The sequence below is a fragment of the Lynx rufus genome, unplaced genomic scaffold (assembly GCF_022079265.1).
Source record: "Lynx rufus isolate CCGP_SWC_20201006 ecotype Redwood Valley unplaced genomic scaffold, mLynRuf1.p SCAF_4, whole genome shotgun sequence".
Lineage (NCBI taxonomy): Eukaryota > Metazoa > Chordata > Mammalia > Carnivora > Felidae > Lynx > Lynx rufus.
In genome coordinates, this window is record NW_025814856.1 from 110093172 (window position 1) to 110111885 (window position 18714).

The window sequence follows — 18714 nt, forward strand, 5'->3', positions numbered from 1 at the left end:
GACTTTTTTGTCTGACATGACTGCCATTTTTGCAGAACTGTGTTTGATGACCCAGAAGATGCTGTATTTGTAAGGTCCATGAAGAGATCAACTATGGCTATTACCTCCCTCAACTGGGACACAGTTCCAACACGAGAGGAAAAATACCTTGATGAGAAAGGCACAGAATCTGCTCAAATGGTCACCATTACACTGAGATAAACCCTGGTATCTGTAGAAAGCCTAGTGGTTTCCAGTTCTTCATTAAACTTCTCTGTGATTAAGTATATTGTATATTTAGTATATTATTTGAAATATGTGAATGTAACAGAAACACCAATACAATTCCTACACATTTTAAATTTTTGCTGAAGTAATACACGTATATGGAAATGTACACAAATCATTAAATGTTCAGCTCAACAGTTTTCAAAAAATGAACATGTGCGGGTAACAGCAGTCCTAGAACAAGAAATAGACTATCACCAGCACGTGAAGTGCCTCCTCACTCCTGTTACCACTCTTATTACCTATTACCTAGCCACTGTTATGATTTCTAAACCATAAATTAATTGTGTGTGTCTTTGAAAGGCATATAAATGGAATCACAAAAGTTGAATTACTTTTACTCAATAGCCCTATCATTCTCATTGCTGTACGGTATTCCATTGTATGATCATACCACAATTTATTTTATCCAGTCTATTGTCGTTTTATCTCATCTTTGAAGGCATTTGCCAGTTCTGCGTGTGGGCTAGTGGTCTGAGCTGTGCCTATCCTGAAACCTGCTGCTGGAGGAAAGAGGAACCAGAAAAGCTTTTAGCAGTTGCCTGGTACTGAGAGACAAAATGCATTGCTGGTTTTCCCCAGCTAAGCTAAAGAGCTAGATCAAAGCTTACAAAGAGCAGAGTGACATTTCCTCCTATCTGGTGGTGCTGAGACACCACCACAGTGTGGGCACTATAGGTGGGGCTGAAATCAAAATAGGCAAGGGACAAAAGCCCTAGAGGGAATAGTGAACCGTCCTTGAGAATCTGTAACCTCCTTTCACCTGTGGGCACTTAGGATTCTGTACAAAGCCAGAATCTGAAAATTCAGCCACGATCCTTGGCAGAGGATTATACTTGGGGGAAAGAAAAACCAGAGATTTGGGCATTGATGTAGACGAGTGGTGCAAGACAAAAGTTATAGTGCGTGGCTTACAAGATTTGGTTGTGGTAAGAGCTGAAATGTTCTCTTGTTGTCTCTCCTGGATCACTTCTGCAAGAAGCCAGCTACCACGTCTTGAGGACACTTACACAATCCTCTGGGGAGGCTCAATGGTGAGGAACTGAGGTCAACTTCAAAAAGCCAGTGAGAGATTGAGGCCTATTGTCAACAACCATAAGAAAGAGCCATCCTGAGAGCAGATTCTCCAGATCTAATTAAACCTTCAGATGACTGCAGCCCTGGCCAAGAGCTGCACCACACCCTCCTGAGAAACCCCAAGCCAGAACCACTCAGTTAAGCTGCTCCTGGGTTTCCGGCCTACAGAAACTATATGAGATAATGATTATTAATGCTTCCAGCTGATTGATTTCAGTGTAATTTAAGCGTCCTTGATACAGCAACAGATAACAGAATAACTTGGTATAATCCATGGTGCTAAAAGTATTTATGGTAGGTAAGGATGATTTGTGAAGTCTGGCAAACTCTAAGAAAGTCACAGTGCAGCCTCAAAAGGTTCTTGAATAAGGCCATACCACCTTCAGAAGAGACCTAGTGATTGTTCAAATAGCAGTTTTAGGCATGCTACTGCATCCATCCTAGTACTAAGAAACTGATCAAAGAACATCAGGCAACTCTGACTAACGTTACTCATCAGAAGTGGAGCACTATCAGACCCACTAAGCAATAATGTTGAGCAGGCAGAACAGCAACCTATTTCATGATGAAAATGGTACATTTGGGATCCGATTTAAGCTGGCCCATAAATTGCATAAGCAGTATTAATTTTGAATAGATTGCAGTAACTTTAAGATGAGATATTGTAATCTCCAGGTTAACTACTGAAAGAATTGTAAAAAAAAATATGGAGCCTGATATTTTATTTTTAATCCCGCAAGCAACTGAAAAGGATGAAAAAATTATTCCAATTAAAAAATATGGCTAGCAAATTTTACTTAATCTCCTTTTTAAGGAACTAATGGAAAGATGTCTCATTTGTATGAAGAAAAAGATTTGCTTTAAAATGCACTCCTCAATGTTTTTTATTCAGTAATGAAGGGCTACTGAGTGGATGTGACTGTAATAAAACACCATTTAGGCAGAAACACAAAATAAAAGACATGATCCTTACTGAGGTAACCTAAAACTCTACCAAAATGGAACACGTAGTTGAGAGGGTATTAAATTCTTTGTTTTAAGCAAAAGAGAACATGCAAGCTGATGTGGGTCAAAAGTATATTAGGATCCATCAGGAGCTCTCATGACCAGGAAAGAGAAAATATTATATAGATGTAGATAGGGTAGAGGCTAAAAGCTGCAGCTCTGGAATCAGACCCAGTTTAGCTCTTCCACTTACTAGTCGTCATTTGGACAAGTTAGCTAACTTCTGTAAGCTTTCATTTCCTCTTATTTAAAATGGTAATCATAGTTAACTCATTAAATCTCAAGGATTAAGTTACATAAATGGATGTAAGGTGTTAGGTAGAGTAGCTTTCTCAAAGTCAGTGCTTGATCTAATGGTTATTCTTATCCCCGGAGCAGCTGTGTCCTTTATGAACTCTATCTGATGTCAGAGTGAATGTTTGTGTCCCCACCTTCCCCCCCACCACATTTGTATATTGAAACCTACCCTTCAACATGATGGTATCTGGAGATGGGGCCTTTGGGAGGTAGTTTGGTCATGAGAGTAGAGCCCTCATGAAGGGGACTAGTGCCCTTTTAAGAGGACAGAGAGCTGGCTACCCTATTTCCACCATGTGAGGACAGAGTAAGAAGATGGCCCTCTGTAGACCAGGAAGAGGGTACTCACCAAAAACTTGACCATGCTGGCACTCTGATCTCTTCTGGCCTCCAGAACTGTGAGAAATACATGTTTATTGTTTAAGCCGCCATAGTTTATCGTAATTTGTTATATAACTGCCCAAAGTAAGACACCTGGTGCATTAGGGCTCTCCAAAGAAACTTTCCACAGAAACTGTATGTATATATATATCCTATATATATCTATATCCCATATATATCCTATATATATATTGTGAGAGAGAGAGAGAGAGAAAGAGAGAGAGAAGGGGGGGGAGAGAGAGAGAGAGATTCAAGGACTTGGTTCATGGCATTTTAGGAGCTGACAAATACAAAATTTGTAGGGCAGGCCTAGGTAGACTAGAAATTCAAGAATGAGTTGATGGTGCAGTCTTGAGTCAGAAATCTACAAGGCAGGCCAGCAGGCCTTTTTAGGGGCTTTTTATTTTTAGTGTTGGTATTTCCATGTTGCCAGCTTCTTCAGCATCACAACTGGGATATATGAAGCAAAAAAAAAAAAAAAAAAAAAAAAAAAAAATCTCAAGAGAACAAACTGAATGTCACTGCCTGGCTCTTGAGGTCCCCAGCCAGTCTGCCTTCTTTCTCCACCTTATGGAGAAGTCTTCTTATTTATGTTTGATGTATCATATCTAGGGATTTTAGTTTTGCTTAGCAGAAAAGTATGTCTACTCTACCTCTCCAGAAGCAGAAGCGTTCAGGTTATTTTTTAAGTGTAGCTGTATTTGTTTCCTTTTATGGCTTCTGGGTTTAGGATCCTATTTAGGATCCTTCCAGGCAAAGTCATTAAGAATTTTCTCATGGTTTTTTTCAGAGAATGATCATTTTTTTTCACATTTAAATCTTACCCATGTCAAATCATCCTGGAATTAAGTGGTTCCATATTAGTTTATGAATTATCTAGATACATTGCCTTGAATTGGTCAGTTATGTAGCTACCTGATTCATTCTAGACAAATTATGATTTGGCTTTTATTCAAAAGACGCCTTCATGTATTCATGAAAGTCCTTAAAGGATTCCAAAAAACAGCCCTATAAACTAGGCCAGAATTAGCTTTTAGAGGAAAAGAAATCTCCTATTTATCTGCTGAAGGAATGAGAAGCAGAAATTTGTTTTTTACTAAATTAAGATATTGCTTTTTATCTATGTAAATAATGCTTTAGTATTATCACAATTTATATAAATATGCACTAATTTCTATACGATTTCAAGCAAATGAGTTTTTCTAGAAAAAACATTCATAAAAACACCTTGCATTGGTGGTTTCCTTTCCAACCAAAATGATAACCATGATTTAATTCCAAACTTGAACTGCTAAGAAAACAAACAAAAAACAAAAAACAAAAACCTTGAACTGCTATTGTAGGTTCTTTCTAAGAGCATATAAATTTCAAAATTTTAAGTTATATGACTTCATTTTCCTTTTAGCTCTATTTATATGCACTTAACTTTAAAAATTTGGTCCCATTTGTCTTCCACTTGTCACAAATGTATTAATAAGAATTCTTTGGTTTTAAATTATAGATATCCAAATGGGAAATTTGCTCATGTCACCAAACCATGTAAGCCCAGTGTAGACTGCCAGAACTCAGTGGATTCAACAGCTCAAACAGCATTCCCTCCCTCTATCCCTTGCCTGCTTGGGTGTGTTCAATGGCTGTATTCTCTCAGGTGCCTCTACATGTCAGCACAGCTCTGGAATTGAATCCCTGTATTTAATCACTGTTGTAAGAGAGAAACAAAATACAAAAAAAAGCCTCCCCTCTTCAGCTTCAGGAATGTAAAACCTCTAGGAAGTGCTCTGGTTGGCCTGGGTGTGGTCAAGGAAGCAGGTCACAGCTACCAGTAGCAACCATAAAAACACCTGGATTGGAAGATGTGCAAGCTCCCACTCAAGAAGGGCACTCATTGGCTTCAGATGCAGGTGAGATGGGATCCTGAGAAGATAAAAACACTGCAAGAATACCTATTTAGAAAAAAAAAAAAAAAGGAATATCTACTTGAAGAATTTCTATGAAGTTCAGTACCCAGTAATATTAAAATTCAAGTAAACCCATGTACACGATAGATGACTAAAATCAGTCATCTTTTAAAGATCCTGGAAAATATTCATTAAATCCTGTAAAATAATGGCCTGCCTTCAGAGCTCTATTATCTTATATCTGCAGAGATACTACAGCAAAGGTAACATAGTAAAAGTATATAATGTATTGGTCAGAACTGGAGACCTGGATGAGTTCCAGCTCTGTTGTTCTGGATAAGTTAATTGACCTCTTCCTTGTCTGTGCTATGGGGCTTAAAATAAAGTCTAATTTACAGGCTTGTTATAAAGATTAAAAACGATAACTTCAGGGATATAGTAACTTTCAGTGTTAACTACTGTTATCACCTACTGAATCAAAAAGCAAAATCCAATTTCCTAGTAAACCCGCTGACCAATATTCTATTACATCAGCTCTAGGTATGAAACATATTGGAATGATAAGACTATCTTAATCCTTTAGGTCATATTTTTGTTTGAGAAGTTTCTTGATAGCATATTAAAAGTAATTCAACATGGTTTAAAAAAAATGAACTGGATGACCACCTATCTTAATGGAAACATCATTCTGAGATTGAAGTATGACAAAGGAAGGGATTATAATCAGAACCAACCCCATTGTGTCTTAAACTCCATCTTCTGACCACCTCTTCCCTGAATCACATCTATGGAAAATGTTCATGTTGACATGGCTTATACCTGAAGTCTTCTTTGTCCACTGGGGGTTGTAGCGGTGTTAGAGTTGATTCATGTTAGCATTCACTTCAATGAAGGGAAAAGGTACCTCTACAACGCCACATCTCTTGATTTTCCTATTTCCTCCTGCTTTTTCATAACCCTCCATGTTATCCGAAGACAGGCATCATAATGGTAACACAAAATCGCGATAACACACATGAAAAAACAATCAGATAACACAGGTATAAAACAGATTGGTGGGAGAACAGAGCCTAGGAGGACTATCTCACTAGTCAAAGCAGAATGTTTCTCAGTGCGCAGATGAGGTGCCTTGACAAGGGAAGGGAGGCTTGTCATGACTGACAAGTTTAGGTGCAGTCTGCCTGATTCCCAACTGAATTTGCCCCCAAGAAGTCCTCCGGGAACAGCACGGTAGCAGGAGTGCAGGTGTAGTACTGGGACTGGGAGAAAAGTCATTCAGTGTAAGAGGAGAACCAGCAAGATAGAAGAATGTGATCAGTGAAGTGAGGTGGGAATTTTAGTCACTGTGATTTGCATTTGTGCACATTAAAATACTTACTACGTTGTTCTCTAGTATTTGCTGAAATTCCTAAAATTAAGTCCTCTATTATTTCTTTAATATTTGCCACCCCTTGACAGCAATAAACCAGGAAACAAGGTGTAGAGTTGGTTATACAGTAGGCACAATTTATTTTACAATCATCACAAGAAACTCTGAAACACGGCACTGTCTTTGGCTATCACACCTTAGCCTGCTTCGGTACTGTGGAAGCTAAAAACTGGTGCCGGGACATTCTAAAAGTGACAGTTATAAAAAAATTTCTGGACAGGAAGAGCCACATGAAAAGCTTACGGGAAGATAAAAGCCTTTCAAGTGGAATATGGCACGTGAATTAGTTTCATAACTGTGGACACACTATGTTTAGCCATTATTAAATCAAACATTTCATGAAATATCCTTTTTAAAGCACATGCTGAGATAACTGTGGCTATGCCTTCGTTCCTTCTGGGAGATTTGACATTTCTGAAGGTACAAATACTGTATATACAACGTCACCGCAGGAACTATATAAAGTTCAGACTGCTCAGGATAATTTCTATATAAAACTACAATGGGCTGAACTGGGACAGATCCTGTAACATACAACTTTTCTTCATTTCGTTGCATCTTAATAAGCAGGGCTTCACTACTGTAAATGCTATTTATATTCATCTTACTCGCATATAAATTATGATTCATTTAACTACCCGTCTCAGTGGCTAAAAAATCCTTCCTTCCTGAAAATCTCTCTCCTACACCTATTCTGCGGGTCCTTTGTTCCCCACAGCCTATATTTTATTTCTCCTTTAAGGGATGTATTTTGCTTTGAGAACAATTGCAGGGAAGCTGGCCTCAGAAAGGGAATAAAAATGTTTCTTCTATAGTTTGAAATAAAAATTTTTCCCTTGTGGTATTTGTCCGATGACAGTACAGAGAGCACGAGGAAATTAGGGCATGGTAGACAGAGCTTTGCTTGAAAGCGTCTATTCTAGGAAACATGGAATCCTGCCATGGTGCCATGCAGGTATCACGAGGCAGTGAGGATACAGTCGCATGAGCTTTCCAGCTACCTGCCAGGGTACGAACCATCCACACTGGTGCTGGCTCTGGCTTTTACTCCTCAGATGCCTGTGGACCTGCAGGAGCATCCTGTAAGCCTTCCAACCCAGCTTCACTCTGAGGACGTTCTTCCTCCCCTTCTACAGACTCTTTGGGGTTACAATCCTCTCGGGCAGTTCCCGTTTCGGCCTCTGGCTGCTCTTCATTAACACAATTAGAATTGACATCAAGTCCGCCATCTGACCAAAACAAAAAAAAAAAGTCATTTTCTTGTTCCTACCACAGGTCGGTCACTCTTCTAAGTGCTTTCCGTGTATTAAATTATTTAATCCTCCCAATAGCCATGTGAGGTAAATTATCTCTATTATCATTATTATCATGACTTTTACATATGGGGAAACTGAGAAGAGAAGGGTTTGGCCAGAGTGAAGGAGCAAACCAGAATTTGGACGCGGGCCTCTGGCTCCACAGCCGGGCCTTGAAATCGAAATGGCTGTCTGGCATCTGATAAAATCTGCATTTAAATACAGCTTTGCCTGTGAATTACCTTGATGTCTTTGGGTAGGTGATGGCCTGTACGAGGTTGTTTCCTCATCTGTAAAGTGGGGGATAATAAAGGCTATCCTACCCTGGTGGGAAGTAGAGGTGCGTGAGACATTTAGAAAAGCATATGGCACCTGCTGATGCTTCGCAACTGGGAATTCCCATGCTTCCTGACAGTCTTACTCTCTCGCTCGTCTGGTATGAGACCAGCTGCTATCCTCTGCCCTCCACACAGAGCATACAGAAGTTTGATCCAGAAGACACGAAAAGGTGTGGCAGAAAGCCTGGCTGTTCTCGTAACAATTTATTTATATAAATTAAATTTCATTTTGTGCACATCATTCAATCCTACTAATAGTGTTTCTCAAGCAAGTGGTAAAGGCAGTACAGCTTTTTAAGGGGTGGAGGAGGAAGTGTTTTGTATCCGAGTCACCAGGGCCACTTTTTCCAACTAGATGCGCTCCCCAGAATGTATGATATATTTTCAGGGGTGGGGCATAGAGTGGACGTTGTTTTCCACTACGGTCTGTGAACCATTGCTGAAGCAACTCACTGTTTCTGATGAAAATGAGTCATATACTTCACGAGGGAGGGAGAGAAAAAATAATAGGGAACTCTATGCCCAGACACTTATAGAAACCTAATCTGTACAGTAGGTCTGCGATGTAATCTGTAATTTATAAATTTGCTCTGTAATTTCACCTACAGCTTTGTAATTTAATTTAAAAAATTAAAGGTTCCCAACCTTAAAATCTGTGGGTAGCCATTAGGGGAAATGTAATTATTTCCTTAGTCGAAGACCTTAAAATCCTTTGTGGGTAGAGGATAAGTGAATACTCACTTAAAGTCCTGTTGTTGCAGGGTACTCTCCTGAGTCCAAATGTAGAATATGGAATAAACCCTATTCCTTAAAATTCTATACCTCTTTGTTTTCCAGGGATTTCTAGGCTAACCATATTCTAGACATTATCCCAGCAACCCAAAGTAGGGACAAATTTAAGTGTGATTCTTATGCTGGTCAACTCCAAGTTTCCTCAGTCCCCAGAGAATACTCCGTCCCTTGGTGCCCTGTGTTAATATTAATAATATCATTCCTCTTCTCCATGAGCTTGCTTTTTATATACGTACTGTTTTCCTCTTCACTCTTTTCTTTGGCAGCTTCCAATTGTTGTTTTTCATAAATGTCCTTTAGATTCTTACAGATTTTCTTATGTGCAAACCAGTGTGTTTTCTGACAGGTTTGATCGCAGTATATTACCTGAAAACAATTGTCAAGTTTATTTCATTTCAAGAGCTGTGACTGCATGATATTCCAACTATAACACTAAACCAACAACTATGCTGTAAAAATGCTGTTTGGTATGCTTTCTTTTAAAACCATAAGGTACACTAATTTAGATTTGTAATTTTTAGCTCATGCTTTATAACAATAATGGATATACAACGAACAGTCTACCAAAGACTCCAACAAGTGATTTACTAAGAACCTACTATGTGGGGACACCTGGGTGGCTCAGTCAGTGAAGCGTCCGACTCTTGGTTTCAGCTCAGGTCACGATCTCACGGTTTGTGAGTTCAAGCCCCGCGTTCAAGCCTGTTTGGGACTCTGTCTCCCTCTCTCTCTGCCCCTCCCCTGCTTGCTCTCTACTTCTTTCTCTCTCAAAAATAAATAAATAAACAATTGAAAAATTTGTTTTAAAAAAGAACCTACTATGTGTCAGAAATGATACGGTACTATGACAAGGGAGATATAGTTATCTCAGAAGAAGGTAGGTTGAGAAAGAGCTGGATGGGGCAGCGTGGAGGAAGGCAGACACTCAACAACATGATTTATATCCTAGTAAGTGTAGTAATAGCAACAGGAGCACAGAGGAAGCAGTGACTCCCTCTAAAGGAAGGAAGTCAGTCAACAGAGGAATGGGAAAGAAGCATTCCAGGCAGAGATTATCTTGTACAAAAATGGAGGAAGGGAAACGAATTATATGCTCAAGGAACAGCAAGAAGTTTGTGCAAATGGACCTTAGAGTTTTGTAAGATTCTATGCCAAGCACTGTGCGAGGCCCTTACAAATAGATGACACATACTGGAGACTGTTTCACTGGTCCCAATTCTTAATTTTTCCCTGCATGTTTACATTTTCCCATGAGACTTCAAAGTTCTTTTTACTGAAGGGAAGAACTGAGTTTACAATTTGGCCGTGTGACTTGCTTTGGCCAAAGGAATGAGAGAGCATGACAATTTCAAGGCTAGACTTCAGGAGACCTCATGTGTTTTCACCTGCCCACTTTTACTTCTGCCATCATTATGAGATGGCTCAGGCCGCCTGCTGGTCTAAGGAGGATAAGAGACACATGGAGAAAAAGTGCCCCAGGCCCTCGCAGCCCATCTCAGCCAACTGCCAACATGGGAAATTAGCAAATTACTGCATTTTAAGTACTGAATTTTGGAGGGTTTTATATGCAGCAACAGTTAACCAATATAGATGGTCTCAATAAATTCTTACAACGCTAACCCCATTTCACATACAAAGAAACCAAGGTTCAAAGAAGTAAGTAATTAAAAGAGATGAAGCGCAGAAGTAGGTTAAAGCAAAATGTGATGAATGTTATTAATACGCTGAAGAATTTCAACCTTAAAACCAACAGGAACTTGATTTAATGGATAGTGTAAAGTGAATGCACAGATGAATGCTTGCAGGTAGTATCTGTGAGGAGAAGAACCCAATTAGATATGCCCTTTCAAAGTTCATTCTGACACAAGTGGGTAATGCAGTCCAGAGAGCTTAAAGATCGGTGGCAGTAAGAAGGGAGTTGTAGTTTTACACAGAAGACATGATGGAGAGATTGCAGTTAAGCCGCCATCAGAAGAGTCGAGATTGCATATCTATGAACTGTCCTACTTTAGGGTCTCAGGTCTGCACCAGCCTCAATCCCTTATGGATTATCTCTTTTGTATTCACTCTCTTGCATTCTTTTTCTTGGAGGTGGTCAGCACTGAAGCTGTGGCAATATGGAAGTCTGAGAGAAGATAAGGCACAGAACTACGTTTCTCCCATACTTCTCTCCCAGAACTACTTTTAAGGATTACATGCATAGAATGTATACTACACTAGAGTCTATTAGAAAACTAATGTCAATCACTGTATTTAGAATATTAAAACTCAGTTTATCAACTCGGATATGAAACCTAAACCAAATCAGTGAACTTCAAAGAACTTCATTCTTACCATCTTGCATACAGAACATCTTTTACTTGCTCCCTTTTCTCCACAGGTTGTGCAAAATTCAACATCCACAAAACCCACCTGACCAGTGATGGCTTGGGTAAGTACAGAGAATGCAGTGGGATCAGAACCCTAGAGTAGGCATGAAGAAGAGAAAAATACACTTTAAAATCACCATGGAGGGGTGCCTGGGAAGCTCGGCTGGTTACCCATCTGACTCTTGGTTTCAGCTCAGGTCATGACCTCACGGTTCATGATATCGAGCCCCACCTTGGGCTCTGTGCTGACGGAGTGGAGCCTGTTTGGGTTTTCTCTCCCTCTCTCGCTGCACCTCGCCAACTTTAAATAAATCAAATCAAATCAGATCAAATCACCATGGGAAGACTACAGAGATGATACTCCATAAACAATGTTATCCAGAAGCAGGCACACAAGGAACAAAGTCAATAAGGCTATATGTGACACAGACTTTACCTATGTTACAAGAGCACGGCTATTAGTGTGAATTATTGCTCGAGAAAAAAATTGATGGTACAGCTAGACAACGTCACGGAACCTTTATGTCACTGCTGGGGGGACAGGAACTTTCTTGTTATACACAACCTTGTCATCCACTTTGTTAAGTACAAATTGGTTTAGGTACCAGAGTTCATCTCATGGAAAGATATTCAACTTAAAAAAAAACACTCAACACAGCCTGTAAGAACTGAGACATTAGCTAGTCTTCCAGAAGTTAAAATATATTTTGTCAATTACAAAAGCCAAACTTCTTTTTTTTTTTTTTTTTTTTATTAATTTTTTTTTTTTTCAACGTTTATTTATTTTTGGGACAGAGAGAGACAGAGCATGAACGGGGGAGGGGCAGAGAGAGAGGGAGACACAGAATCGGAAGCAGGCTCCAGGCTCTGAGCCATCAGCCCAGAGCCTGACGCGGGGCTCGAACTCACGGACCGTGAGATCGTGACCTGGCTGAAGTCGGACGCTTAACCGACTGCGCCACCCAGGCGTCCCGCCAAACTTCTTTAAAAGTATACTGTTACAATGCGAACTCAACACTTCTTAAATGTAGCTATGCCTCAAACTTCCTGCTAGGATTTGTGACAGGAAGAAGCCAAGAGCCACAGGAGGCAAAGGGAATGAAAACCTCTGCAGGAGGGCCCAGGCACCCACGTGGACAGAAAGTGCCATAGGTGACGTGGCAGGCAACCCTGAGAGTTACCGTTGTACAGGAAAAGATTAGCATTGCTTCAGAGGCTTGTAAACTTGCCAGTTTTACAAAACCCCTTAGGTAGTAAACCGTGGCTACGCGGGACATTCACAACTACCAGCATTCTAGATAAATATAGTTTCCCAGAGAGAATATATAATTCTGGAAGAACAAACATTTTTAAAGAGAAAAATGTTTTAAAATGCATTTCATATATCATTTCTCGGCCTTTTGGCTAAGATCAAGTGTAAAATGCATTTCATACTATCTTATCTTTATTTTTAAAGTCTGTTTATTTATTTTGAGGTGGGGAGAAGGAGCAGAGGGAGAGGGACAGAAGGAACCCCAAGCAAGCTCTGTGCTGTCACTGGAGAACCCGACGCAGGGCTCCAACTCATGAACCATGAGATCATGACCTGAGCCGAAGTCAAGAGTTGGATCCTTAACCGACTGAGCCACCCAGGTGCCCCACTATCTTTATTAATAAACCTTTTCTCAATAACTCAGATCGCTAGGATATACATTAATAACTGTACTGCATAAACTCTAGCATTATTACACGATACAGAACTACAATGAATTGTTGAACCCCATGTTGGTCTGCTTTGACTTTTTTTTTTTTTCAACGTTTATTTATTTTTTTTGGGACAGAGAGAGACAGAGCATGAACGGGCGAGGGGCAGAGAGAGAGGGAGACAAGAATCGGAAACAGGCTCCAGGCTCTGAGCCATCAGCCCAGAGCCTGACGCGGGGCTCGAACTCACGGACTGCGAGATCGTGACCTGGCTGAAGTCGGACGCTTAACCGACTGCGCCACCCAGGAGCCCCTGCTTTGACTTTTTTTAAAGTACTCCCGGCTCCTGTTAGTTTGGCCGTTTTCCCCTTTGAACGTGTAATGTCGTCTACCACTTGTTAATGTTGAAAACACCACATGGCAGGCAGTGCTAGTAGGTTCTCTGATATGCATTCCCCCAACTTCTTCACTAAGAGAAGCAAAATTTTGTTCAGAGCAGCAGGGTTTAGATCAACTAAAACCACTCATTTCCCCAGACAACCTGTGAACCTAAGAGTGGTCACATCGCACAGGCAGTGGGTTTCTGGGAGACCTTGTTTTCTAGCTACAGACCCCTTTCCTCTTCCTGCCTTAATGGGATAAAAACATGAGCTTGGCAGAACAGCAACTGATGCCTTGCAACCCTGAGGTCATAAGCATGTGTACGATAATCTCTATGGCTAAAGAATATTGGGTGGAGGGGCACCTGGGTGGCTCAGTTGGTGAAGCATCTGACTTCAGCTCAGGTCATGACCTCACAGTTTGTAGGTTCGAGCCCCTCATCAGGCTCTGTGCTGACAGCTCAGAGCTTGGAGCCTACTTTGGATTCTGTGTGTCCCTCTCTCTTCCCCTTCCTGGCTTGTGCTCTGTCTCTCTCTCTCTCAAAAAATTAAAATAAAGGTTAAAAAACATTAAAGGATATTGGGTTGAAAAGTGGGAATCCATTTTTGAGCCACTGTGACATATCAGGTCTGCCTCCCTGATATGGTTCTGAGTATATGCAAATAAATAAACCCTATCAATTTAATTAATGGTTAGGTGGAGTTTAATATGTGAACAAAAGCACATTCATAATTGATGAACCACCCCCATAATTTGCTAACTTTAATCTTCCAAAAGTCTGAATACCAAATAACCACATATATTAAAAAGTAAAGGTAAAAATTATCTACATGAAATCATGGAGATCAGGGATAAATCAATGCATGAACTTCATGAAATCATCTGGTCTCTTCAGATCTTTCCTATCTCACGGTTCTGAATACATGAATTCCTAATGTATAAAGGAGCACCTGGTACCCTTATAAATAAGCACCTTGACTTGTCCTTATTTTTCACATTGAGAAGGATGGGACAGACTAGAGAAGGCAGAGGAGAACCAACATTGCCAGAGGGAGGGAGGAAGCCGTGGAAGCGACCAGTGTCAGGACCAATTTCTTACCAAGCAGACAAAGGCTGATGAGGCTTTGACTGAAATATATAAAAGCATGACTAGTGCAGATATGGTGAACAGAAATCTGTTCACAATAAGGAAGCCAGGGAGTGCCTTATGAAATAAGTAAATAAATATATAACAAAAGGGCAATAAATAATTTAAAGAAAAGATAGTGGGGCATCTGGGTGGCTCAACTGGTTGAGCGTCCATTTCTTGATTTCAGCTCAGGTCATGATTTCACGGTTCATGAGATCGAGCCCTGCATCGGGCTCAGCACTGACAGTGAGGAGCCTGCTTGGGATTCTCTCTCACTCCCTCTTTCTCTACCCCTCTCCTCCTCATGCTCTCTCTCTCTCTGTCTCTCTCTCAAAATAAATAAACTTTAAAAAATAAATACATAAAAAAACAGACAATGAAGTTAAATTTTACTTCCTACAGCTGGGAAGTAAAAACAGAATTTTGTTAAGTATGGAAAATTTATAATCAGAGGCATTAAGGTAGAATCTCAGAAGCTGGGACACACTTTGAGATTGTTTATGAAGACATACAACAAGCTTCCCCGTGACCATCCCTTCACATCCCCCATGACCAGAAACCATCAACCTAGACAATCAGTTCCTCCTTTCATCTAGCGTGGGACTTTGTACTGGTTTTTCACAAGCTGCAAGTGCACATGTGTGTATCTGTATTACAGAACAGGTGTGAACCCACCTTTACAGGTTTCACAGAGGTCTTTAAAATGTTAAGTTTCCATATAGCCGTCTCAATTCCAACAGAGGGGAATACTATTTACTAAACGACGAGTTATACAAAAATGACAGAAGAGGATCAAGAAGGGGAGGCATATGAACAGAAACAAGCTTAACAGGCAAATCGATCACCATGTCTGTTCCTGAAAACTGTCCATAGTAATTATTTATCTATTAAATAAACAATAAATTAATGCTAAAGAGAACTTGCCTTTAATTGCTCAAAATACAGTAATTAGGTCTTACTGGTAGAGTTAACTAAGTGATCGTGAGGAGCCTTACAATTTCAACAGGAGCAATACTTCGCACCAGTTGCTGGAGGAGTGTCGCTTCACAGTAAGGAAATTTTCGGATACTTTCTCTTATGATCTTTTCTTGATATACCGGAAAGCCATCAGAAGCTCGGCCTTTTAGCAAGCTGTAAGATATTTTTTTAAAAAAATAACTGGAGTTTGATCCTAAGCATTTCCTCACAGCCAAACCCATGAACTTTTAGTAGTTTCTTCTTTTCTACTTCAGATTTTCATTGTCTCTTCAAGTCGTGATGACTTAATTCAAATTGCTCTTCTAGCTGCATGCTAAGCTAGGCCTTATCAGGTTTACGGGCCGAGCTGTATTTATAAAAGCAACCCCTGCCATAAAACACACTAACTGCCATGATCAGATTAGCTAGTTACTCATTACCATGCCAGTTATTTGTACAAAGAGCGAGAATTCTCATTAAGTTACATCCTTCTGACACAGTTCACTTTTCTCAGTGTGACTGTAAGGGAATTTGATCCCTGGTGGTTCAGAGAACAAGGATAACACACAGATCTCGCAGATTCAGTAACGGAGGTACACTGAGGGCCACGACGAATCCGGACCAGGAACCTACGGCACGGTGTACCCATCGTCAAAGCTGGACTTGGGCTACCTTCTACATCTTACACACACTACTTAACTTCTCTGAACTTCAGATTCCTCACCTGTAAACTGGGGATAACAAAAGCATCACTGTAGAAAGTACAGAACTGAATAACCACTCAGTCTAAATGTAACATCGTCTTTCGTTTCTTACAGACTAAATGTGAGCCCAATAGTAAAACTGCTGCTAAATTGCTTAATGTTTTAATCCATAATGAGGCTTCACATAACAATTCGTTACCCATTTGAGCATGTTCTACATATGACATGGTAAAAAAAACAACAACAAAAAAAAACAGTACCTTTTGATGAGAGTGTCCAGTTTATTCTCTCCATCTTTTAAAAAGTTAATGCATTTCTGAAAGATACAGCTGATGTAGTGCATTTTCATAGCCAACACTTCATTCATGTCTCTCTGCTTCATACATTTCTCACAAATCAAATCCATCACCTTGTAGCATTTATTCAGAGCTGTTTCTTCTGCCAGTAGAGGATTCTCATTTATAAGCATCACGATCTAGAAGAAATTACAGTGAGCTTAGAAATTCCATGAGAAAAAAAAAAAAAAAAAAGAAATTCCATGAAAGATTTTTCCATGTACAAACTAAGCAGTCAGTTTGGGTTGATTTCAATAGATTACCAAATAATGTCTTTCTCAGGGTCATATGTTTACTACGTTAATTCAAATTAGAATGCCAACTGCCAATGGTCAAAGTTATGAAACTAATACAGAGGACCGTAGCATCGTGACATCTCTTGAGCTCTTTATATCTAAGTTATCACGTGATCTGCCATCCAGCTAAACCAGGGTGTTAGTATGCCACGCAGATGATTTTAGATTCTCGGTTAAAAGCACTTCTACCAAAGATAAAAGTGGCATATTCACATATCCTTTATATACAGAATCAAATCACCAAGTAATCACTACTTTTAGCTAACATTACTGAGCTTTAGAATTTCATGGTTAGGAGTACTATAATTCTCATTAATTCTTATTAATTATAAAGAAATGAGATTTTCACAAGAAGCAGTCTAAAAATAAAAAGTGTATTACTTTCCAATTAACTACATTTCTCTGTGGAAATTTTTATGATATGCTTCTAATCTTCTATGGTAATGAGAATAGGTCAAAGCAATAATAGCTTTAAAAGGAGAAATACTAGAGAGTTATCAAATTTGATGCATTATGAGTCCCATACTTCTCATATATGTATATAGATTAACTCCAAAATCAGTGTAATGAGGAGTTTGTGTTTTTTTTATTTATTTATTTTTTTACTGGCTTTGTTATAGGCTAGATTACCTGAAGTAGGTCTGCACAGGACAGATGTAAACATCCATGGGGACATAACAGTAATGCAAACACATGTGTAACATGGGCACAATTGTACACACATAGCAAAAAGTCAGTATTTGCTAACCTTTGTGTTACAACTAAATACCTATCTTGGGTAATGTAAATATCAGGTAATCACAGAAAGCAGATTTCATGTATTAGATCCTTTTCTTCAGATATGAAGATAATTTGTTAACTTACATAAATCCCATGCCTAGCCTAATTAGAAATTTAACATAGATTAAGTGTTCTTGTGAAATTAAAATATGATTTGAACTTATTTTTGACACTACTAGATTGGTATATAATATAATATTTTACTTAAAATATAGCACTCAATAATAAAAGAAAGTTCATGAAATAAGTATAAGGAGAAGTCCGGTTGGTAAATTTGCTGACAACTTACATAATAACATGTATCAAAAATTAACTTTTGGCAGAGAAGGCTTGTTAATTACATGTATTTCTACTGTCAAGTGCAATCACTTGAAACTGTTGTATATTTTTGCATGAAGTGTTTATAATCAAAACATGGGATCTTAGACTTATAAATATAACCTTGTTTAAAAATTCTTAGAACTCAGATTCATTTTTTCCTTTTATGAAAATATTAGGCTTTATTTACTTTGTAATATATACCACTGTACTCAAAAAAAAAAAAGACATATAACCATAGCTCTATGAGCTTACTGAAACATTTTATAAACACAAAAAAATATTATTTGAACTAGTTTCCTTCCTTTAATCTTTTGAGCATTATAAAGTAATCCATTATAAAGAAAATCTCATTATTAATTATTGAGGAGGAATAAATATATTCCATTAAGCATAAAAGCCAGATATATCTCATCTCCCAAAGAATGTAAGAATATGTTTATACAGTGACATTCTCAATTCTTTTTATTTTTCTTTTAAAAAAATTACCAAACCAACAATTCTGGCCTTAAAAAGTTATGTACATCTGTCTCCTGACCACTTAGAGACTCTGCTCAATTCTGTTGTCATTTTTCCTGTGATTCTGTTTTTCTCCTGTATACCTCTGTATTCTGAGCATCAGCACAATTCTCCAAGTCCCTGTTGAAAACAAACATCCATATCGCTACAGGAGCCACTTAACCTTGACGCACAGGCAGCTATGTTAAGTGCACTGCAGTGAAATGGTGAATTGTGTATCAAGGAGGCTCTCTGTGATTTTAAAAGGTCTGTGACTCTATACAATGGCTGTTAGTTACCTTTTTATAATACGCTTCAAGAAGACCCCTGCTGACTTGAAAAGGGGAAAGCAATGAAAATAAGCCACCACAATAGCAACTGCACAACTTTTATCCAAAGTGGGCGGGGAGGTTTCCAAGTGAATAGATCATTTATAGCTACAAAAAGCAAGGTGTGGTTTGAAGGAAGGTACTATAATTACAGAA

General features: G+C 39.1%; 2 protein-coding genes and 1 pseudogene across 4 annotated transcripts in view; 2 read left to right on the forward strand and 1 right to left on the reverse strand.

Annotated features, from left to right (window-relative positions):
* Positions 1-231, forward strand: part of LRRC72 (leucine rich repeat containing 72) — a 42149-nt gene extending 41918 nt beyond the window's left edge. Inside the window, exon 9 of the mRNA XM_047097681.1 lies at positions 36-231. Coding sequence (XP_046953637.1) covers positions 36-201 — 166 coding nt within the window. The 3' untranslated portion in view covers positions 202-231. The remainder of the gene's footprint in view (positions 1-35) is intronic.
* A 6174-nt stretch (positions 232-6405) lies between these two features.
* Positions 6406-18714, reverse strand: part of ANKMY2 (ankyrin repeat and MYND domain containing 2) — a 37709-nt gene continuing 25400 nt past the window's right edge. For 2 of the 3 annotated variants that reach the window (XM_047096862.1, XM_047096861.1), the window contains exons 6-10: positions 16263-16477; positions 15337-15472; positions 11114-11242; positions 9016-9145; positions 6406-7583 (exon numbers count right to left, since the gene is read on the reverse strand). In XM_047096862.1, coding sequence (XP_046952818.1) covers positions 7399-7583; positions 9016-9145; positions 11114-11242; positions 15337-15472; positions 16263-16477 — 795 coding nt within the window. In that variant the 3' untranslated portion in view covers positions 6406-7398. The remainder of the gene's footprint in view (positions 7584-9015; positions 9146-11113; positions 11243-15336; positions 15473-16262; positions 16478-18714) is intronic. The other variant, XM_047096863.1, reaches the window with a different exon arrangement.
* On the forward strand, positions 12533-12712 carry LOC124525275 (uncharacterized; annotated as a pseudogene).